We start from the raw sequence: 21,786 nt of genomic DNA on the forward strand, positions 1-21,786 counted from the left end.
GTGCTTCAGGCTCTCTTTCTACTACGGTAGTTACAATCACAGCAGAAAGTGCAAGTTTCAAAACTCCCCTCCCTTATTCCCATCAAATGTTGTACTAAGACATGGCGCTGATTGTGATGATTAGCTTTGGAGTTCCTCGCTCCAGTCCCTGCCACGGCGAGTACAGCCTGCCAGGGGCCGGGCGCAGGGAAAAGGAAGAGGCCAGTACGATTTTTGGCTGTATGAAACAATAATATTTTGGTCCCTATTTCTGCACAGAAACTTGGCACGGTTTTCCACAGGCAGTGGTGATTTTAGCTGCTAGCTTGCTCACGAAGGCGCAGAGCACAGCTGCTGCTGGTGTCCCAAAACTGCCAGGGTTTATGTGTCACTAGCCTGGTTGGTGCAATGGTGCCAGCTGAATTCATGGTCAAGTGGCATGGGAAAGTGTTCTACTGCAGAGGAAGAAATAAGGCTGCTACCCTAGAAACCTGTGGGAGAGGATCACAGAGTACCTCCGTGAAAGTTTCATTGAGATCTCTCAAGAGGCTACATAGGACATCCCTGTGTACATAAACAACCCCTCCCCTGCCTCCCCTAACCCAGCAGAAGGAAACGCTGATGCCAACTCTCTCTGTGTGTTGTACCTCTTCCTCTTCTCATACAAGTAAAATGATGAAAAGTTGATACCTGTGTCTTGAAACATTTCCAGGGAAAATGCATGCACGCACTTACGCAAGGTTCTTCCCCTTCAGCAGGCTCGTCCATGCTTGCCTGGTGGGACTGGCTAGACTGTGGCAGCATCTCAAACAGGTGCTGGCTCACAGCAAAGCTGCCCTGCCACTGGGTCTCCCCCTCTTCCTCCCACAGCGGGGGTCTGGCTCAGGCTCCTCTGAGGTAGTTACGGTGGTTGCATATAGAGCAGGCAGCTCAGTGTAAAAGCTGCAGGTCTGTGGCTCAGCACCAGGTCAATTGTTGGCCTCCCTGGGCGCGGGGTCTGCCCACTGCAGTTCCTTTGCTTCCATCCGGCACCTCTACTGATCCCCGTTGTACCCCTCTGGCTGCATTCCCCCAGGCAATCTTCATAGAGATCCACAGCCTCTTCTCCCCCCAGGCCCAGGAGCTCCAATAGCTCCAGTCTACTCTAGATCAGAGTGCATTTGGAGCATGTAGCCAGCATACTTGATTGGGCAATTGCACGCAACAAAGGCGAGCTGCTAGGTGTGCTCGCCCAGCTGCGCAATCAGGAAAAGGCATTTCAAAAATATGTGGGGGGTTTTAAAAGGACGGGGGGAGGGGAAGTTGTTTCCAGTCTCTGGAGGCTGGGTCACGGAGTTCACAATTGTGACCAGAGCAGCCACTGTTTGGTATTGTGGGACAGCTGCTGGAGGACTGTAAGGGTCAGCTCTCCTACTGCTATAGGTCGACCACAGTGCAATACCAGTAGGGAAGGTGGTTTTCCAGTATTGCCTTATTGGGGCACTTCATGGAAGCAGGAGACAGTTTGAGCCTAGACACACACAGCTAGGGTTGGTGCACGGTGGCTTACATCAACCTCACTTTCTAGTGTAGAAAGGCCACCTCCCTGCAGGATGTAGCTGCATTTACACCAGGGTTTTTGTCAACATCACTATGTTGCTGGGGTAGGAGGCGTCACACCCCTGCCACTATAACTTTACTGTGTAGACTAGGCCTTAGTTCTGTTTAAGTGCACTTAACTTAAACCTGACTTAAGCTAAAGCAAAATAAGTGGCTCTTAAACTGAAATAGAAGCGTCCAGAGAGGTCTGCAGCAATTTAACTGACTGTTTCAGACAACGCCTTAAGTTAAACCAGTGCAGTTTTCCTGTGTAGACAAGAGCTTAGATCATAGCTTAAAAAGAACCAACTTCCATGTGCTCCGGAGTTCCCTGTTCCCCACTGCTCTCTGGAGCAGAGCCTCCGAGGTGCTGGGATCAGCTGCAAGATGCCACCCGTTCGTTGTGTTCCACTTCCCGCTGGCAGAGGGGAGACACGTTTGCCAGGATGTGACAACACCCGTGGATTATTCAGAACAACTCCAGGGGTTGCTTGTCATGCTCTAGACCAGGGGTCTCAAACACGCGGCCCACGTGGTTATTTTCTGCAGCCCGCGAGCCCCTCGCAGCCCCCCAGCCCTCCCCCAGTGTTTACCTAGAGCGGCTCCGGCCGGCCGTGCACCGGGGGCAGGGCAGGCTCCCTGCCTGCCTGCCCTGCACCGCTCCAGGAAGAGGCTGGAACGTGGGGAAGTGGGGGCGGAGGGGCTGTGTGTTGCTGTTGCTTCAGGCAGCGCCCCCAGCAGCTCACATTGGCCGGGAACGGGGAACCGTGGCCAATGGGAGCTGCTGGGGGCAGTGTCTGAAGCAACAGAAACAGCCCCTCCACCCCCCTTCCAGCCTCTTCCCAGAGCAGCATGGGGGCGGGGTGGGGCGGGGCGGGGCGGGGCAGGGAGCCTGCCCTGCCCCTGGTATGCGCCGGGCCAGATCCTGCCTCCTGAACCCCCTGCCCTGAGCCCCCTGCCTCACCCCGCACCCCTCCTGCAGCCCAACCCACTGCCCTGAGCCCCCTGCTGCACCCCGCACTCCTCTTGCACCCCAACCCACTGCTGCCCCCTGCTGTACCTCACACCTCCTGCACCCCACACCCCAACTCCCTGCCCTGAGCCCCCACCTCCACCCCCTGGGGGCAGGGAGGGGGCAGAGTTGGGGTGGGGATTTCAGGGAAGGGGTTGGAATGGGGGCAGGGAAGAGGCGGGGCAGGGGCAGGGCCTCATGGAAGAGGTGGAGTGGGGGCGGGGCCAAGTGCAGCAGGGGGGAGGTGTCAGTAATGCAGCCCTCGGGCCAATGTACTAGTCCTCATGTGGCCCTCATGGTCATTTGAGTTTGAGACCCCTGCTCTAGACGAGGGATTTTCAATGGGTGGATCACGACTGTCCCAGGAGATCAGGAAAGGCCAGCAGTGGGGTCATGAGGCGTTGAAAATATTACAGTCTAAACCAAAGAAAAGTCTCGCTCCCCCCATCCCCTGACCCTTCAAGATGAGGTATTCTCCACCCTCCCACACATCAATTCTATATTCTAAGTGTAGGTCTGTGCTTAAAACCCTGCGGCAGCACTTCAATGTAAATACTCACTATAACTATAGTGCTGGGAGAGGTTCTCTCAACACTGGAGATAATCCACCTCCCCGAGAGGTGGTAGCTCGGTCAACAGAAGAATTCTTCCATCCGTCTAGCTCTGTCTGCACTAGGGGTTAGGTTGGCATAGCTACATCTCGGGGGGAGGGGGGAGAGGAGGGGATTTTTCACACACCACACACCTCCCCCCCAAAAGACCAAGAGATCTAGTTTTGCCAATGCAAGTTCTGCATGCAGACCAGCCCTAAGCATGGTCAGAAATGAGACATTTTTTATTGTTATTGGGGAGGTTGTGCAATTTTTTTAATGTGAATAAGGGCTCACCCATGTGAAGAGGCTGAGAAACACAAATCCGTACAAAGACTTTAATATAATCTAAAACCTGGCTGACCCTGAGCAATTTCCACTGTTGTCTTGTTGCCATCATACAATCGTAGATTAGGGTTGGAAGAGACCTCAGGAGGACATCTAGTCCAACCCCCTGCTCAAAGCAGGACCAACACCAACTAAATCATCCCAGCCAAGGCTTTGTCAAGCTGGGCCTTAAAAACCTCTAAGGATGGAGATTCCACCACCTTCCTAAGTAACCCATTCTAGTGCTTCACCACCCTCCTAGTGAAATAGTGTTTCCTAATATCCAACCTAGACCCTGCCCCCCCCCCCAGCAACTTGAGACCATTGCTCCTTGCTCTGTCATCTGCCACCACTAAGACCAGCCAAGCTCCATCCTCTTTGAAACCCTCCTTCAGGTAGTTGAAGGCTGCTATCAAATTCCCCCTCACTCTTCTCTTCTGCAGACTAAATAACCCCAGTTCCCCCAGCCTCTCCTCATAAGTCATGTGCCCCACCCCCCTAATCATTTTCATTGCCCTCCACTGGACTCTCTCCAATTTGTCCACATCCCTTGGGGGGGGGGGGAGGAGGAGAGGGGGAGAAGAAGACGACAGATGGACCAAAACTGGACGCAATACTCCAGGTGTGGCCTTACCCGTGCCAAATAGAGGGGAATAATCACTTCCCTCGATCTGCTGACAATGCTTCTATTAATGCAGCCCAATATGCCGTCGGCCTTCTTGGCAACAAGGGCACACTGCTGACTCATATCCAGCTTCTCGTCCACTGTAATCCCCAGGTCCTTTTCTGCAGAACTGCTGCTTAGCCAGTCAGTCCCCAGCCTGTAGCAGTGCATGGGATTCTTCCATCCTTCACATACGTCCCATCCCTTATCAGAGCCATGTACTACATTGGAGGAAATGCTAGAGAGCTCTCTTTTCCAGGAGTGGCTGCAGAGAAAATCCCCCGTGCAGAGGTGGCTGAGGGGCACCCAGTATGTTATAGAAATAGCAGGCTACAGGTGGAAGTGGCAGATTCAGCTGAAGAATTGATGGTCATTTTCCTACCCCACCTCAATCTACCTCCTTAAGAGCGGAGGACTTACCCCATAGGAAGCGTATGGGTGGGGGTCCCAGATTCCCAGGGGAGCTGGGGGAGATGGAGTGAATGTGGGGGTGCAGATATCTCCCCCCCAATAAAGTGCCTGAATCCCCCAGCTGCTATCGGGGGCAGGAGGAGTGACTACATTTGGAGCAGGTGAGACACTGGGCTGGAAGGTGAGGCAGAAAGCAGAGTGGCAGCTTCTCAGACAGGTGCGTTAGCCAAGAGCCCACCAGGGCCCAGAGCGTTCCCATCCCAGCACCGGGCATCAGCAGCAATAGGACGACGTTGCAGCAAGGAAGCAAAGGAAGAATCCTCAGGGTAAAGCCAGCTGCTGGGCGTGGAGGGACAGACACCAGCCCTCGCGGAGTCATTTCCACTTCACTTCCCTTCCTTCTCAGACCATTCCTTGTAGCTGCTTTCGTAGTTACGGGCCCTGCAGAGACAGGAAGTGACATATGGATCAGAATGAGAGATGGGAGGGACTATCCACAGCTAGATGGACCTGCTGCCTCTGGAGTGGAAGAGACAAACCCAGCCCTGTGACTGCTCATGGGCCAGAAACCCAAGTGGGACCAGAACATCAGAGGCGGAGCTGTGCCCAGAACTTTGAGAAATAACCTGTCCCCAGCACAGGGTCATACGGATGAATTTGAAGGGTCCCTGAGGAACCAAGGTAGCTGTGGGAACATTCCCTATGGGGTTAGAGCATCAGAACATAAGAACGGCCGTACCGGGTCAGACCAAAAGTCCATCTAGCCCAGTATCCGGTCTACCGACAGTGGCCAATGCCAGGTGCCCCAGAGGGAGTGAACCAACAGGCAATGATCAAGTGATCTCTCTCCTGCCATCCATCTCCATCCTCTGACAAATAGAGGCTAGGGACACCATTCCTTACCCATCCTGGCTAATAGCCATTAATGGACTTAACCACCATGAATTTATCCAGTTCTCTTCTAAACACTGTTATAGTCCTAGCCTTCACAACCTCCTCAGGTAAGGAGTTCCACAAGTTGACTGTGCGCTGCGTGAAGAAGAACTTCCTTTTATTTGTTTTAAACCTGCTGCCTATTAATTTCATTTGGTGACCCCTAGTTCTTGTATTATGGGAATAAGTAAATAACTTTTCCTTATCCACTTTCTCCACATCACTCATGATTTTATATACCTCTATCATATCCCCCCTTAGTCTCCTCTTTTCCAAGCTGAAGAGTCCTTGCCTCTTTAATGTCTCCTCATATGGGACCCGTTCCAAACCCCTAATCATTTTAGTTGCCCTTTTCTGAACCTTTTCTAGTGCCAGTATATCTTTTTTGAGATGAGGAGACCACATCTGTACGCAGTATTCGAGATGTGGGCGTACCATCGATTTATATAAGGGCAATAATATATTCTCAGTCTTATTCTCTATCCCCTTTTTAATGATCCCTAACATCCTGTTTGCTTTTTTGACCGCCTCTGCACACTGCGCGGACATCTTCAGAGAACTATCCACGATGACTCCAAGATCTTTTTCCTGACTTGTTGTAGCTAAATTAGCCCCCATCATATTGTATGTATAGTTGGGGTTATTTTTTCCAATGTGCATTACTTTACATTTATCCACATTAAATTTCATTTGCCATTTTGTTGCCCAATCACTTAGTTTTGTGAGATCTTTTTGAAGTTCATCACAGTCTGCTTTGGTCTTAACTATCTTGAGCAGTTTAGTATCATCTGCAAACTTTGCCACCTCACTGTTTACCCCTTTCTCCAGATCATTTATAAATAAGTTGAATAGGATTGGTCCGAGGACTGACCCTTGGGGAACACCACTAGTTACCCCTCTCCATTCTGAGAATTTACCATTAATTCCTACCCTTTGTTCCCGGTCTTTTAACCAGTTCTCAATCCATGAAAGGACCTTCCCTTTTATTCCTTGACAACTTAATTTACGTAAGAGCCTTTGGTGAGGGACCTGTCAAAGGCTTTCTGGAAATCTAAGTACACTATGTCCACTGGACCCCCCCTTGTCCACATGTTTATTGACCCCTTCAAAGAACTCTAATAGATTAGTAAGACACGATTTCCCTTTACAGAAACCATGTTGACTATTGCTCAACAGTTAGCTAGGAATTACTCTGTCCTCTCTCTCAGTAGCTAACCAAGACTTTGTCTCTGTGGCCTTGGTGAGAATCTGGAGTACCACCATCCCCTCCAGTGGGTTTACTCCAGAATACACCAGTATAAGCAAGATCGGTGCTGAGGGATATCTGAGCCCTCACCTTCTCCACCCGACCCACTGATTTCTCTATTAATAACCCTATACGTGAGAGCTTAGGGGGGCGCTCAGAAGGGCTGGAGTCCATAGGACCCAGGGCATTTTAAGCACCTACACCCCTTGCCTCCAAACCCACAGAGCCCATGGTACGTTCACAATCTCCCTGAGGGTCTAGTGCCCCATGGTACAAGAGCCCAAGGTGGAGGGGCAGGCTCACTTGGCGTAGCCAAGGGTTATGGCGATCTTTGTGGCCTGAGCCACTCTCCTGCCCCTCTGGCAGTAGAAGATCAAGTTCTCGTCATCCATCCGTGGCTTGTCCATGCCATATTTCATCTTAAACGTCTCAGGGTCCATCTTCAGGGCTTCCTCGACTTCTGCCACTGGGTGGGGGAAAGAGAGAGAGATGATCGCAATCAGCAGTGTTGGTGTATCACATCTCCACTAGATGGGGATGTGACACTAGCTAATGGAGTTACTCCTTTAGCTCAAGTGGTAAAGGTCTGTATCTTGATGCTGAAGTTGCAGAGTTAAACCCTGATGATGATGATTGTGGGTGACTGCTACACTGCTCCATAAATACAGGCGATGATGCTCTTATGTTTATGCATGCAAGTCCCACGTTCTTTATAAAGGGACACAAGCTACCACTTTTCCCACTCCTGAAATGCAGCACCTTCTGTGGTGGAACACAGCAAATGAGCAAGACACGGAAACTCTGCACGTCCATTTAGAACAGGAAGTGAAGTAGAATCCTGCATCCATTTAAAACCACCAAGGTAGTTTAAGGAAGGAGAGAATTCCCCAAGCTGGAATTCGGCCAGGGTTACACCCTATTAGGAGTGCTAGTAATAATGCAGAATTCAGGCCTGTATTTTTGCCTGAGATAGAATTTTAGATTTGTTTGCTCATTTAATTTTTGATACATTTATATTCTTACTAATATGTGTAAACAAAGGACAGACACTGTGCATGTTGCTTCTGCCTAGCCAGATACGTTTGTTAGTATAATGGGAACAGATAAGAACAGTTGAAGTGTTACTGGGTATAATGAAAGTATAATATAGGAGTGCACATGTTAACACTGCCTCAACCTCTATCTTAAGGGAAGGTCAAACAACCCGTTGGGAAGGGCAGGAGGGGATTGGGGGGAAGGTATAACACACTAAAAGGCAAAAAAAAAAAAAAAAAAAGTGCACCTGTTCCTGACTGTACCACAACCTCACTCCTTACCCCTCCCATGGGATACAAAAGAGGTGGGACCAAACCCCCAGACTCATGACCCCCAAAACGGAACATGACCATCAATTGTAAGGGGGGGGGGACCCCAAGCGTGCATTGCAGGTATAATGCTGCCTGCTAAAGTGGGGAGAGAACGGAACACTGGGGAACAAGGCTCTGCAGTGTCAAAGTTATTGACATGCTGCCTTAAAACCAACCCCAATAAACATCACATTGCCTGCACTTCGGACTTCTGGTCTTCTGCTTTCTGTCTGTGGGACAAGAACCAGGGGAGGGGGTGAAGGGAAAGCCCTCTACACACCCATCTGCTTGTGCACACGTAGGGTCTTCATTGATCCAGCTTTGGTCTCATGTCACTTCCCCAGCACACTGGAGAGCAGGGAAGAAAGAGCGCCCCCTGCTGAGTTACTAATTCCACTTTCTCCAGGGCTCTAGTGCTATGTATCAGGAACGATGGGCCTGGAGTCCTTGCAGCTGACCTGGGGCTGGCTGGCTCAGCCCTCAGGCAGGCTAATGAGCCCAGCTGGGCTGTGGCAGAGTCGCCTGATTGGCTCTTCCATTGGCTGCAAGGAGACTACGGAGCTGCATTTAAACTCAGCGGCAGGTCGCTGACTCCTCCATGCTTCTGCCCGCAGCTGCGATCACTCCTGTGCCCGCCTTGTTTCCAGTCCTGCTCCAGCCCTGCTCAGTTCCTGACTCCAGCTTTGACCCTTGGCTCTGACCGCTCGGCCTGACCGCTCATGCCCTGGTCTGTGACACTACATGTTGCCCTCTGCAGTGGGGGGGACGCTCCCTCTAAGTGCAATCGAAGCCCTGGTTGCTGGCACCCACAGCAAACCCTCACCTGGAATATTGACCGAGTTGGCGATATGGCCGTTCGCCACCTCCTCTGGCAACCGCACGTCGATAATCCGAGCATTCCCGCTGTCGACCAGCGCTTTCATGTCCTTGTGGGAAATGATGTTTCCTTTGTGGAAAGCAGAAACCAGCAGTCACTTCTTCCGCTCCCCCAGCAAGCCTTCGCCCCCAGCAACCAGGGGCAAACCCCTCTGCTCCCCCAATCACAGGGACGGAGAGTCGGGGGGTCATCCACAGGCTGCAGCAGATCAGCCCTTGCAGCCCCTCACATGGTCTAGTCTCCTCCCCGTGTGAGATGATTCCTAGCTACACTGAGGCCCTGTACACTGCTCTCAGTGAGAAACTGAACTTTACACCACCAGGGCCAGTGCCGTATAAAAGGGCCTTTGTCATATCTGTCAGAATTCTGATTTACACAATCTCTTGGGCAAAACTGGAATTACATTAAACCCAACCAACTTAAGTTTAAGTATTTTGGGAGTTCAGGGATTGTACGGCACTTCTCTTGGAGGATGGCCTTGACTAACACAATTTCTGGACGATATTAGAAACTTCAGGGGATGTTTTGGGACAATACATGGGAAGTGGATTTCCCAGGAAATACTTGGAGGCTGAAGGAAATGCAAACGACCCACCTCCATCTATCCTTTAGAACAGTGATTCCCAAACTTTAACAACCTGTGAACCCCTTTCACTAAAATGTCAAGTCTTGCGAACCCCCTCCTAAAAATGAATATTTCCAGGAATTTTCTCCTTTACCTGAGTATAAATTATAAAAGCAGTGATCTTGGAAATATAAAATTTGTTTTTATGGCATGCTTATTACACACTATTTATTATTTATCATTACAGCATGTTTATTACATTATGAAAACAGCAACACTCTTTCAAGATCTCACTTTCATAGCTTGTATCACTTTGAATAAGCCTGTTATAAGACAAGGCTCCTATGTTTCATCAAGGAGCATCAGATGTGAAACAGCAGGAAGGTACTGTATTTAAGAAGCCAACTCAAAGAGTTCCTCCTACACAAGCATTCAGGTCTTGAGCAGTCCAGGCAAACAATGCATGTTACAACAAAGCTTAAACTTGTTCTTCATAATAATTTTAAAAACAATACTAGCTGCCTATTTAATTTAAAAAAACAGCAAAAAATATCCACCTCCCTTTCCATTTCTTATAAGGAGTCTTGAAGTTTAAATCTCCTCAGTGTGATAGATATGCTTGCTTTATCTACTTAGGTCTTGGAAGTCCAGGGGCTCCGGGCTACTGGCCCTGTGCTGCTCGGGATCCCTGGGGACAGCTCTGCCTGCCATTAGGGTATTCCCCCCCCCCCGAGAACCCCCTGTAACATTTCGCGAACCCCCAGGGGTTCACAAACCCCAGTTTGGGAACCACTGCTTTAGAAGCTGCACTTGGAGCAGAGATCGTGTTGTCTGGTGGATTATCTGTTCAAGGTCATTTCAAAGAACCCAACTGGATAAAGGAGTGACTCTCAGTGTTCTCTTCTGAACAGAGAGTGGGATGAACTTGACACCGCAGGGAAACCTCTGGGCGGGGCTGGGAAGGGCTGCTCCTACCAAAGCCTACATTGGAGGGGGTGATCTCTGGTAAGCTTATTAGCAGGCGTTTAGGTTTTTTAATTGTTTTTTCATATGTTTTCTCTGCAACACTTTTGCCTCAAAAATTAATAGGCTCATGTAGGAAGAACTGCAGTGCCTAATTAGCGCCAGGGCTTGCCAGGGCTGAGCCCCGGCATCTCCGGGCCTGGCAGTTCAGAGCCCCGGCATCTCCGGGCTTGCCTCATGAGTTATGAAAGTAAAAAAAAAAAATTGCTTGAACCAACTTCCCCTTTGCCAGGTGGGTGTTCGACCTGCCCCCTGCCCTGGCCCCGGCCCACCCCTACACCACCCTCACCCTACCCCCTTCCCCAAAGTCCCCGCCCCCATTCCACCCCCTTCCCCCAAGTCCCCACCCTGCCTTTTCTCCGCCTCCTCCCCGCTCCGCCCCCTCCCTCCCGGAAAGTCCAAAGCACCGCCAAACAGCTGTTAGGCAGCAGGAAGCGCTGGGAGGTAGGCAGAGGAGTGGGGACACAGTGCACTCAGGGGAGGAGGAGGCGAGGAGAGCTTGGCTGCCAGTGGGTGCTAACCACCCGCTAGTTTTTCACCATGGATGCTCCAGCCCCAGAGCACCCACGGAGTCAGCGCCTATGAGCCCTGGCATTTCATTACAAATTAAGCACTGAAGAACCATGCGGTAACTTATAATTGTAGCAATTCCACTGTTATTAGTCTCTGAGGGGAAAGCCAGCAGGCCTGCTTGGGCAGACTAACCCAACACAGGGAAGGCAGGGAGCTGCAGCAGCCTGGAGAGACCTCAGCCAGCAAGGAGAGAGACCCATGTCTCCACCCTAGAGAGATGACAACCGGGGGAGCTGCAAGTCAGACCGGGTACCCTTGCTGGGCCAGTGAGGTGCAGGTGCCCTGAACTGACACAAGAATCAGGCCCCTTGTCTTTAGTAGGAGTCACTCATGGGCAAAATCCGGCCCCTATAAGGCAACAGCAGAGCCGGGTTATTCCTTTAACCATTGATTTTCCAGACACAGGATTCATTTGCTCCTGACATGCTGGAGCAGGGTTCAGGCTGTGCAAGACACCGGGGGGGGGGGGGGGGGGGGTGCGCGCCAAATTCTGCTCTCGTTCACACACTGTAAACTCTGACTGCTGCGGGCTGTATTCAAGGGCACACAGAGAGAGAGAGAGAGAAAGAGACCTGGATACAGAGCATGGAAGTGAATTTTCCCCACAGCTGGCCCTGGACCTGTAGACACGGCCGAGTCCAGTACTGAGGCTTATTGGGGGGAGATCTCCCAGCATTGCTCTAGCACCTGCAGCTTTGTCTAGACGAGGGGGAAAGGTTTAAAAAAGGCACGGGGGTAGCTCAGCCGATTTGAAACCCCACCCAGTGTGGATGTAGCTTACCACCTCCACAGTCACATCAGCAGGTCGTGCTGTAGTGTAGCCCTTGTCTAGCCAAGGGGCTCTGTCTACACACAAGAGTTGTCCCAGTTTAACGATGTCAGTACAGGAAAGGGAATAAGTCACCCCAGTCTGAGGCACCCTCACACCAGTATAACTGCATCCACAACTGGGATTGTGCCAGAATGACTATCTGTAAAAATAAAAATCACATCCCCACTCCCGCACCGCCTCACAGCAGAGTTATACCAGGACGGATGCTGTGTAGATAGGAAAAAAACCCACTGTTTTCCCTATTGAGTTTAACCCCAACTGAAAACCCCATTTGGCACCAATGTAGACAGTCTAAAGCCTTCAGCTCAGTTTGAATAGGTCGAGTTACAGTCTCAGCTTTAACTCAACCAGTTCAGCATCTAGGGTCATGGGAGGGGCTGAGTGCAAGAGGAAGAGGGCAGCTCCAGGGAACGGGGGCTGACGGCACGGTAGCTTTTCAGAGGAGGGGAGGGTTGGAATGCTTGTCATCGGAACTGGGCCCAGCAAACACACCTATCCCCAACTTCAGTCACTCCCAATCCCAGGGTGCACTAGGCTAGGGCAGGAGCCTCCTCCGGGTCTGTACCGAGGCCCAGCTCCGAAGGTCACGTAGGAGGCAGGATACGCCAAAAACCACTTGTCGGCTCTCAGGAGACTCCATTCTCTGCGAAGGTTGCTCTTTTAGCAGGGCAGCCCAATGGGCTTCTGGTTCCAGGCTCTCCCCAGCCCTTGCAGCAAAGCACATGCCTGTTTTCCCATCAAGACGCTTGGGCACTGTCCAATCTTTAATCTATCGCAGCCAGTACAGGGAGTAGTTGCAGGAGGCCGGGGAAGGGGCAGTAACACCACCGGCTATTGTAAGCTTGCAAGTGACTTCCAAAGAGCCCAGTGCGGACGTGCGCACGCAACCACCCACCCACACGCAGGCTCTGCAAGTCCCCATTTCCTTACTGGCGTCCAAGTGGATGGCTTCCGATTTCTGAGTGGTCCCAACGTTGTTCTGAGCCTCGCAAAAATAATCCCCCGTGTCGAAGCTGGTTACGGGCTCATTCATCTGGAGTGGGAAAGAAGGCGTGAGGGAGGCATAGACAGAGGCGTAAACTCCCCACGAGTCAAGCAGCCCCCTGCCCCGTGCATACCAGCACTCCTGTCTTGGTGTCGATCGCGTAGCAGGAGTTCCTGAATTTCTCGTTGATCTTGGGGTTGGAGGTCATAAGGACGTCGTACCTGTAGCATTGGCAGGTAGGAGGTGGAGAGCCATCTGTTTCCATGCATGTCAGCACAAGGCAAAGAGGCACATGTTACAGATGACCCTTGAACCCACCGCTGTGACCCCCTGCCCTAAACACACCCAAGACGCGGTCATCTGCATTTGTTAAATTGCGTTTAGTCTAATCCAGTCAGTCATGGGTTAATAGAGGACCGGCTAAGTGACATGAAGGCAAACAAATGGCCAGCTCATTTTAAGTGAAGTAAGTGGTAAGCAGCATCCATGTCTAGCTTGATAGTCCGTTGACTCGTGAACTAAGTCAGTGGCTGGGCCCCCTTCCATTGACAGGGCTTTCTTGGCACTGCTCCAGGGCTGATCAGTGACGTTCCAGAGCTCAGGCCAGTGTAACTGTCATTCCCCGACAACGCACCTTTAATTGCGATGGGGAAGGAGTGAAAAGCGGTTCCTTCCTGACCCATGCAGAGATCCTGTGCTGCCCTGAAGCTTGATTATACTCATGTCAGCACAACTACAAATAGGAGTGGACTTTTCTTTAAAATCCAGCCACACTATTGTCTGGATCTCCTGGGACACATTCCACAGAGAGCAGCAGTTCCTTGCGTGGGTTCTGCACCAGCTGCCCTTTAATTCACGAGAGGATTAATGGCACTCACTGGGCTGGCTCTTCCATTGCCCTGCTCCCTGGGCAGTCATTTACACCACAATAAAATGGGTGTGGAATGCAACTAAATCAGAGCAGCTCTCGGTGTTCTGGTGCAAACGACTGTACGAAGAGCAGGGAGACAGAATCAGGTGCCCGGCGTTCAACATAAATGGCAAGTGCACATGGGGAGAAGTGTCATGACCAGAAATTAACGCTTTGACTACGAGCCCTGCTGCTGGCAGTAGCCACCCTGCTGACAGGTGAAAGGTGCGATGCTGGCCGTGTGGGTGAAACCAGTGTCCCTCCCACTTTGATGGAGCAACTTGTCGAAACAAAATGTTTGACCAAAACTGCTGCAATCCTGAAGGAAGGAAACAGAGTTTGGTCCAACACTGGGCTCCCATTCGGTGACTGATTTCGCAGCGCTGGTGAAAGGTGCTAGACTGACAGCATTTGTGAGTGAGGCTCTGGGTACGGCCACAGAACAGGCACTGTAAAAGTAGTGCAATCTTCCCCCCCTAATCTTTTGCCAGGGACCTCAGCCCAGCCATGAAGGGACCATTTCTGGGGTGAGGACAGTCTCCATTGGTTTCTGCAGACAATACACCCAAGGTTCAGATTGGTGCTGACAGTGAGTCTTCAAGGTGTGAAAAAGTGGACTGACAGCACATCTGTATGAAGGGGATCTCTGCTTAAATGCCATTCGCATGTAATGCAAGATAAGCATGGACTTGCCCACGTCAGCAGGGGGAACAGTTACAGTGTCAGACTTCCTGAGTGCGTGTTACAGAAATAACAGTGCCCCCATGTAGCTAGGATTGTTTCTTCTTTGCCACATAATGGGCTATGCATTTACCTGTGCGAGGCAGTCCTCGAGAACCAGTTGTGTTTAACGGTTCTGAAGATGCGGAGCCAACAGAACTGGAGGCTTTTGAAACCATTGGATAATCTGGGCATTAGGCTTTCCCCAGGGCCCCCCTTCGAACCTGGCTAGCCTGACTGGATTACAGGATACTTGCCACTGCCCAAAGCAGCCTTATTCCATGGCTCTATTCCAGCAGGACTGACGCTGCTCTCAGGAAGGCCCTAAAGCTCCATTCATGCGCCGCTCTGGCCCTGCAGGTCCGTGGTCAGGGGACATGGGTGAGAATTTCAGAGAACCAGGTTTAGACGATTGAGGCTTCCCTACAGTCTAAGTCCAATGTGGAAAGAGTCTTGTTTCAGTGACCTCAGGCTAGTTTGCTATCCACTGATGATGCCGTGGTGTGCGGAGAGCAACATTGTTCAAATAAGCCATTGGACTCTTAGTAGGGAAAAATAATACCCTCCTTGCGGCAGGAGTCAGTGGGGAGGTTCCCCGGTCTGTGCCACGCAGGTTAGAAGTTCATAGTGCTTCCTTCGAATCTTAAACTCTATGAAAACACACTCCTTGCCCACAGTTAGCAACATGCCCCCAGGGGCCCCCTCTCTCCGAGACTAGAAGGCCTGGAACTTTAGCCATGGCAACCGGTCCCAAGTTGTAATTACAGAAAGGCAATAGTACCTTGGACGATGAGGTCAACTTCTGACTTATTTAGTCGGCCAATGCCCCCGCTCCCAGTCCAGAGGACCTCGCAGATGTACTTCCCCATGTCCTTCCGAGTCACCGAAGTGAAACGAATCCCCGTGGCTGTGAACTGAGCACGGTCTTTGTAGGGGTCTGCAGAGAAAGGGGAGACAGTGAGAAGCTGAGAGCACTTGGAGGTGGAGGAATCCAAGTGAGAGCCAGAACAGGCTGCTGGTGTGGAGAAGGGGGGGAAGGGCAGCCCCAAGAACCAGCCTCAGAGCAGAGAGCACGGTAAGGAGAAGAGCTGATTAAATGGGATTCAGTTCAAATACAACAAGAGGTCTCCCCATTGCAAAAGGAAGCTACATGCCCCTATGTCCAATAGCCAAGCCAGCCCAATCACAGCTGGCCGGGGGATGGAGGGGTTTGTTGCAGGGTTTAAGGAATGGGTTCTGTTATGCTGTGCTGCTGGCAGATATGAACTAGTTAGTAAGGAGGTTATTCCACCCCATTTCTTTCCTCGTAGCTTTTCCCACGAGTGCTCAGTGCTTTTAAGAAATTAGTTAGCAGTGGTAAAGCTGATTCCAGGCAAAGCAATCTAGAACGCTGTGTGTGGTTACACCAGTCACATTAAAAGACTGTTCTCAAACTGTTCAGCTGATATGGCTGAGCGACAAAGGGGTCTGCAGAAGGCGAGGAACCCATCTGCTAGGACAGAGGACACAAAATGGCTGGTTGGTTCTCGCCTGTCTTCGTAACACCTCAGCACATCTGTACACCACAGCTCAGCCATGGTAGCATCAGTGCATGCTGGGATTCCTGAAACACCTACCCCAGAGGGTCCAGCTCGGTTACTAGGAGAAGGCGCTTCTGGCTAATTTCCAGATGTGAAGCACTGCATTGTGGGAAAGTAGCTGAATCGGGGTAACTGCTGCCAATGCCTGTGGCTTCCTGCCCATATTGAGAAGTTACGGACTGAACTGGTTCAGAAGGACCCAAGCTAAAGACCTCACTTCGGATCAGGGTGGATAAAAATCAATGATTAAAAAAAAGTCTCATTTAAATTGGATACAGAATTATTTTCAAAAATAAACCTATTTAAAAATAAATTTGAAATTATTACAACCTGTATTAAGGCCAAACTTACTATAGTCTATTAAAATAATTTAAATTAAATTTTTTTTAAAAAGGAACAGTATGTTCACTGCTGAAGTTTTAATGAAAGTCTGAACTGGTGGAAGTCACTGGCTAAGGTCTTGAAACCAGAGTTTACTGACATGCTGAACCAGCTTTGGACTGCACATGCAGAAGAAGCTACTGCTGAGAGAATTTTTTTCCCTATTTTCAGTTTATTAACTAATTCATCTGAATGAGTCGTTCATTCATTAAACCGATTGGGAGCTGAAAAAGCAGAAAAGCTTGTTTTCTTCTTGCAGACTATGAATAAAAAGTAGATGTAAGAGAATGAGATCTACTAGCTCTAAAATCTTGCCATGGTGACCAGAAACAATCAGTTCAATTCACTAAAGTTATACTTTGTTTAATAAATTAGTTTTAAATGCTAAACATACTGTCAAACTTTTCTTATTTATCCAGTGCACGTAAGGTGGTTTTATTTAACTGCTTAAAAAACGTTTAAATGCTGAGTTTGTGCCTTTTTATTTGAATTCCGATCTCCAGAGTTTGACACAAATCAATCACAATAAAAGTTAAATCAAGTAAATAAGAAATGCATAATTCCCCATTTTCAAACAATAAAAAATGTAAACTTTAAGAATTTGAAGAACTGTATGTTAAGCTATATAATTGCTTAACTAAATGTGGATCCACCTGCTTAGCAAAGAGCACCAGCAAACTTGGGGTAAAGCTATATTTAGTTGCAATTGAACACATTTTAATGAATATCAATTACTAAAAATCAATGCTTCTTTAGGAAAATAACCGGGGGTGGAGGAAGCCTCCCAATTCAATGGGTGAACTATACTAAGCTACTGAGGGGGCACCAACCACCTGCAGCAGCACCCCAGCACTAAAACCTTAATCCCGGCCCTGGTGTGGTGGAGCAGGCTGGAGAGTGAGTCTGCCCCCCACACATCCCCACAGCTAGGGTTGTCAACTTTCTAATAGCAGAAAACCGAACAACCCTGCCCCACCCCTACTCCAACGCCCTGCCCGGCTCACTCCATTCCCCCTCCCTCCCTCTCCCCCACCCTTGCAGGGGGTTGGGGTGCAGGAGGGGGTACGGGCAGGGATGAGGGCTTTGGGGCACTGGAAGGGGCTCCAGGCTGGGTCAGGGGGGTGGGATGCAGAAGGGGTGAGGGCTCCAGGATGGGATGGCATCCGGAAATGCCAGCCTGTCGGATCCGCAACATGCTCCGCAGCCGGAGACCCCCACTACCTCTCCTTCGATGGGGTCGCCTTCGATTTCCAAGGCACCTGCACCTACATCCTGGCCAAGACCTGCACCAACACCGGGAACCTGACATTCTTTGCCGTGAAGGTGGAGAATGTGCCCTGGGGCAATGGGAAGATGTCTGTCACCAAGCTGGTGTCCTTGGAGGTCTACGGGCTCACGCTCACCCTGCTGCAGAACAGGAAGGGGCTTGTCATGGTAAGTCCTGCTCAAGATGTTCCCAGGGGGCTGAACCCTGCAATGGGGCAGCCCCACTGATGTGGCAATGCAAGGAGCACTTGTCTCCTGGGTCACTCATTAGGAGCGCGCAGGCAGGAGGGGTCAGACACTCAGGTTCTGATCCTGACCTTATTGGCACCAGGGCCAATCCAGAGGCATCCCGCTGAAGAAAGCAGAATCGCTCTGGATTTTCTCTGGGACAAGTGAGATCGGAATCCTGCCCTCAGCTCATTGCGCTCAGTGGATGATTGCAGAGTAAGCCCAGGGAACTGATATCAGAATCAGGCCCTGATGCCATTACACTGGAAGAGGTGACCCTGGATTTACCTTGGGGTCAGTGAAATCAGAAGTGACCATAACATAATTGAGTTCAGTGGAGTCACTACAGATTTGCCCAGGTGTCACTGAGACCCTATCTTGTGCCCATAACCCACCCCTACAGCATCCACTCCCCCGACTCACAGGGAATGCTCCGTCTCTTCCATGTGGACGGGGCGTCTCACAACCTCCCTGTGGTCGTGACCGATGGGCAGCTCCAAGCATATCAGCATGGTGGAAACGTGCTGGTGCAAACAGACTTCGGCCTCACTGTGAGCTATGACCTGGTTTACCACGCCAGAGTCACCATCCCAGGGAACTACCAGGGCCAGACGTGCGGCCTGTGCGGGAACCACAACGGGCGTTGGGACGACGAGTTCCTGCTCCCCGATGGAAGGGCGGCCCCTAACGTGGCAGCGTTCAGTTCTGCCCGGAAAGTCCCGATCCCGGGGGTGGCCTGTGAGGATGGATGCACCAGGAACAGCTGTCTGGTCTGCAAGGAGATGAAGAAGGACTTCTTCAAACAGCGCAAATACTGCGGGTTGCTCACGGTGCCCGATGGCCCCTTCGCCACCTGCCACAGCACAGTCAGCCCCACTGTGTATTTCAACAGCTGTCTGTATGATCTGTGCCTGGGCAATGGGGACTCCCAGGTCCTGTGCCAGAGCATCCACAGCTACGTGACAGCCTGCCAGGAGTTCCGGGTCACCGTCCAGCCCTGGAGGAGCACCTCCTTCTGCAGTAAGTGCCGTGATGCTGGTGTAGCACAAGGGCCTGTCCCACTCGCTCCCCTCCCTCTGCAGGTATCTAGGTATCTCATTCCAGGCCGCTGGGCTTCTTGAGAGACTCCTTTGGGTGGGAACCAACAACTTCATGTTCCGTTATAAAGGTGACCTGATCCTCTCGTCCCTGTTAGATTCTCCTCTCCTTCATGTCTGTCCCTCTAAGGTGTGGGGTGAGATCTCTCCAGCCATCAATTACTTCTCTCTCTGCTTTAGCTCTGAGCTGCCCGGCCAACAGTCACTACAAGCTGTGCGCCGACCTCTGCACCACCACCTGTGCCAGGATCACCGATGCCAGGAAGTGCCCAGACACCGGCGCCGAAGGCTGCCAGTGTGATGATGGCTTCCTCTTTGATGGCCAGGGCTGCGTGCCTCTGCAGATCTGAGGGTGCTTCAAAAAGGGGATATATTACAAGGTACTGCCCCCTGCTGGGGTATTAAATCCTATCCGTTCGCTTCCTCCATGCCCTGCTCTCATCAGCCATGTTGGATCAGACCGTTGTCACTTGCCAATGGCAATACATGAATCTCTGTAGAAAGGCGAAAGGCACTAATGGTGCAAGGCTTGTTCCATGAACCGTGTCCCTGCAAGGGCAGTGGAGTCTAGGGGTTGGAGCAGGGAGCTGGGAGTCAGGACTCTTCAGTTCTCTCCCCAGCCCTGGGAAGGCAGTCATGCTGTTATACTTAGAAAATGAAAACCAGCAGGATCTTATTCAGGGAATAAGGCAATAGTAGGGGATGTAACATTACAGTAGTTGTGGGGGACCATCCGGAAAATATGTCATACCAATGGTGAGCTGTTATCTGTCTCTCTGCAGTGGCAATTCTTAACATATCCCTGTTTGTATTCATAATATGGATGGTTCGGTTTCCCACATTCCCTTTTGTTTGTTCTAGGAACTGTGTTACCTCTTTACCTTTTAATAGGTGATTGGTGAATTCCTGCCATTCAATATCAAGATTGACAGAGAATTCAGCTAAATCAGTGCTCACAGTAAGATGAGATTTTTCTGGCTGTGGTAGATAGTAAGTGTGATTATTAACTAACATGGCCCCCTCCCCACAGGAGCTGCACCCCAATGGCTCTAACCGACATGGCTTTCCCCCCCCCCCCCCCCCGCAAGAGTTGCTCACTAACAGCTCCAACCAACACAGCCCCGTCCCCCACAGGAGCCGCTCCCTAACGGCTCTAACCAGCGTGGCCCCCTCCCCCACAGGAGCCGCTCGATAACGGCTCCAACCGACGCAGCCCCCTCCCCCACAGGAGCTGCTCCCTAACGGCTCCAATGGACGCAGCTCCCTCCCCCACAGGGGCCGCTCCCTAATGGCTCTAACCAATGCAGCCCCCTCTCCCTCAGGAGCTGTTCCCTAATGGCTCCAGCTGACACAGGCCCAGCATTGCCAGTCTTGTGTTTTTTTCACAAGTGCCGGGGTTTTGCCGGGGGGCTGGGGCTTGTCTGGTGATGGCGCGAGAAGCTCCAGGCCCCTGGTGAAGTCCAGCCCCGCTGGGAGCCAGCAAAGTCGCTCCTCTCCGCTCACCGCTCTGATTGGGGGAGCAAAGAGTCCAGCTGCCCAGGGTGGTGCCGCTCCCTCCCTTCCCCTGTCCCATGAGCAACGGGATGGGACAGCTCCTATGCTCCTCCCCCACCCACAGCACCCACCCTGGGAAGGGGCAAATGGGGGTGAGGAGCCCCAGGAGCTGCTCCCAACCCATTGCAGGCCTCCCTGGGACGGGAGGGAGAGGGGTGAAAAATCCCAGGAGGAGCAGAGGAGAGGCTGTGGGGGGCTGAGTTGAGCAGGTGGGAGTCTGGGATTGCTGGGGCGGAGGCTGGGGCTGAACTGACGGGGGATTGATGGAGGTGGGGGCTGTACTGCTGGGGTGGAGAATGGGGAGCTGAACTGGGGGTGTTGGACTGATGGGGATGTGGGCTGGGGTGGGGTGGGGGGGCTGGACCGATGGAGGGTGGGCAATGGGGGGTTACTGAGGTGGCTGAACTGATGGGGGGAATGGGTGCAGAGAGAATAGAAGGGGGAACTGGGGGACAGGATTAATTACTGCACAGGGGACAGGCAAATGTGGGGGTGACAGCTCCTGCAACAGGGACCAAAATCCCCTTCCCTTAGGAGAGTGGGCAACATGAATTGTCACAGACACGCACTGAGGTGGGCGGGAGAGTTCTAACATCAAAAGACAGGCCGCAATTCACAGTGCAGTCCTTTTAAAAGAAGCTCTTTATTTCTTGGGGCCGATTTCATGAGATTTAGGGTCTGACTCACAATTTTTGATCTCTTGAGATTGGCAATACCATAGACCCCTCCCCCACAGGGGTGGCTCCCTAAAGGCTCTAACCAGAGCCGTCCCCCTCCCCCATGGTTGGCCTCACCAATTCCTAGTCTTAGTCCTTTTGAAATCCCAATGAAATAGTTTTTCTTCAGTATTTGCCAATTTGTGACAATCAAAAGGCTTTGAAGAGATGGTCCAATTTCAATGATGTTCTGATGGAAACCATGCAAATTCCAAAACCCACCTGGTTTTCTCCCAGCTTGCTGACCTGGCTCTTTGGCATCTTGCCAGCAGGATTGCCTCAGAGCCGGGTCTCCATTTCCCTTCAGAGAAAATTTTGCAATTGATTAGATTTATTCTAAATTGGGACGGAACCAATTTTCGAAATATTGAAATCCTCCACCATAAAGAATTA

General features: G+C 51.2%; 1 protein-coding gene across 1 annotated transcript in view; it reads right to left on the minus strand.

The window, feature by feature from the left end:
• Window positions 1-4,947: 4,947 nt before the first annotated feature.
• LOC135892783 (junctional adhesion molecule A-like) overlaps window positions 4,948-21,786 on the minus strand; it is an 84,488-nt gene continuing 67,649 nt past the window's right edge. Inside the window, exons 4-9 of the mRNA XM_065420581.1 lie at window positions 15,353-15,508; window positions 13,075-13,196; window positions 12,887-12,989; window positions 8,910-9,032; window positions 7,044-7,206; window positions 4,948-5,002 (exon numbers count right to left, since the gene is read on the minus strand). Of these exons, the coding sequence (XP_065276653.1) occupies window positions 4,948-5,002; window positions 7,044-7,206; window positions 8,910-9,032; window positions 12,887-12,989; window positions 13,075-13,196; window positions 15,353-15,508 (722 nt within the window). The remainder of the gene's footprint in view (window positions 5,003-7,043; window positions 7,207-8,909; window positions 9,033-12,886; window positions 12,990-13,074; window positions 13,197-15,352; window positions 15,509-21,786) is intronic.

This window comes from Emys orbicularis, chromosome 20 (assembly GCF_028017835.1).
Source record: "Emys orbicularis isolate rEmyOrb1 chromosome 20, rEmyOrb1.hap1, whole genome shotgun sequence".
Classification (NCBI taxonomy): Eukaryota; Metazoa; Chordata; order Testudines; family Emydidae; genus Emys; species Emys orbicularis.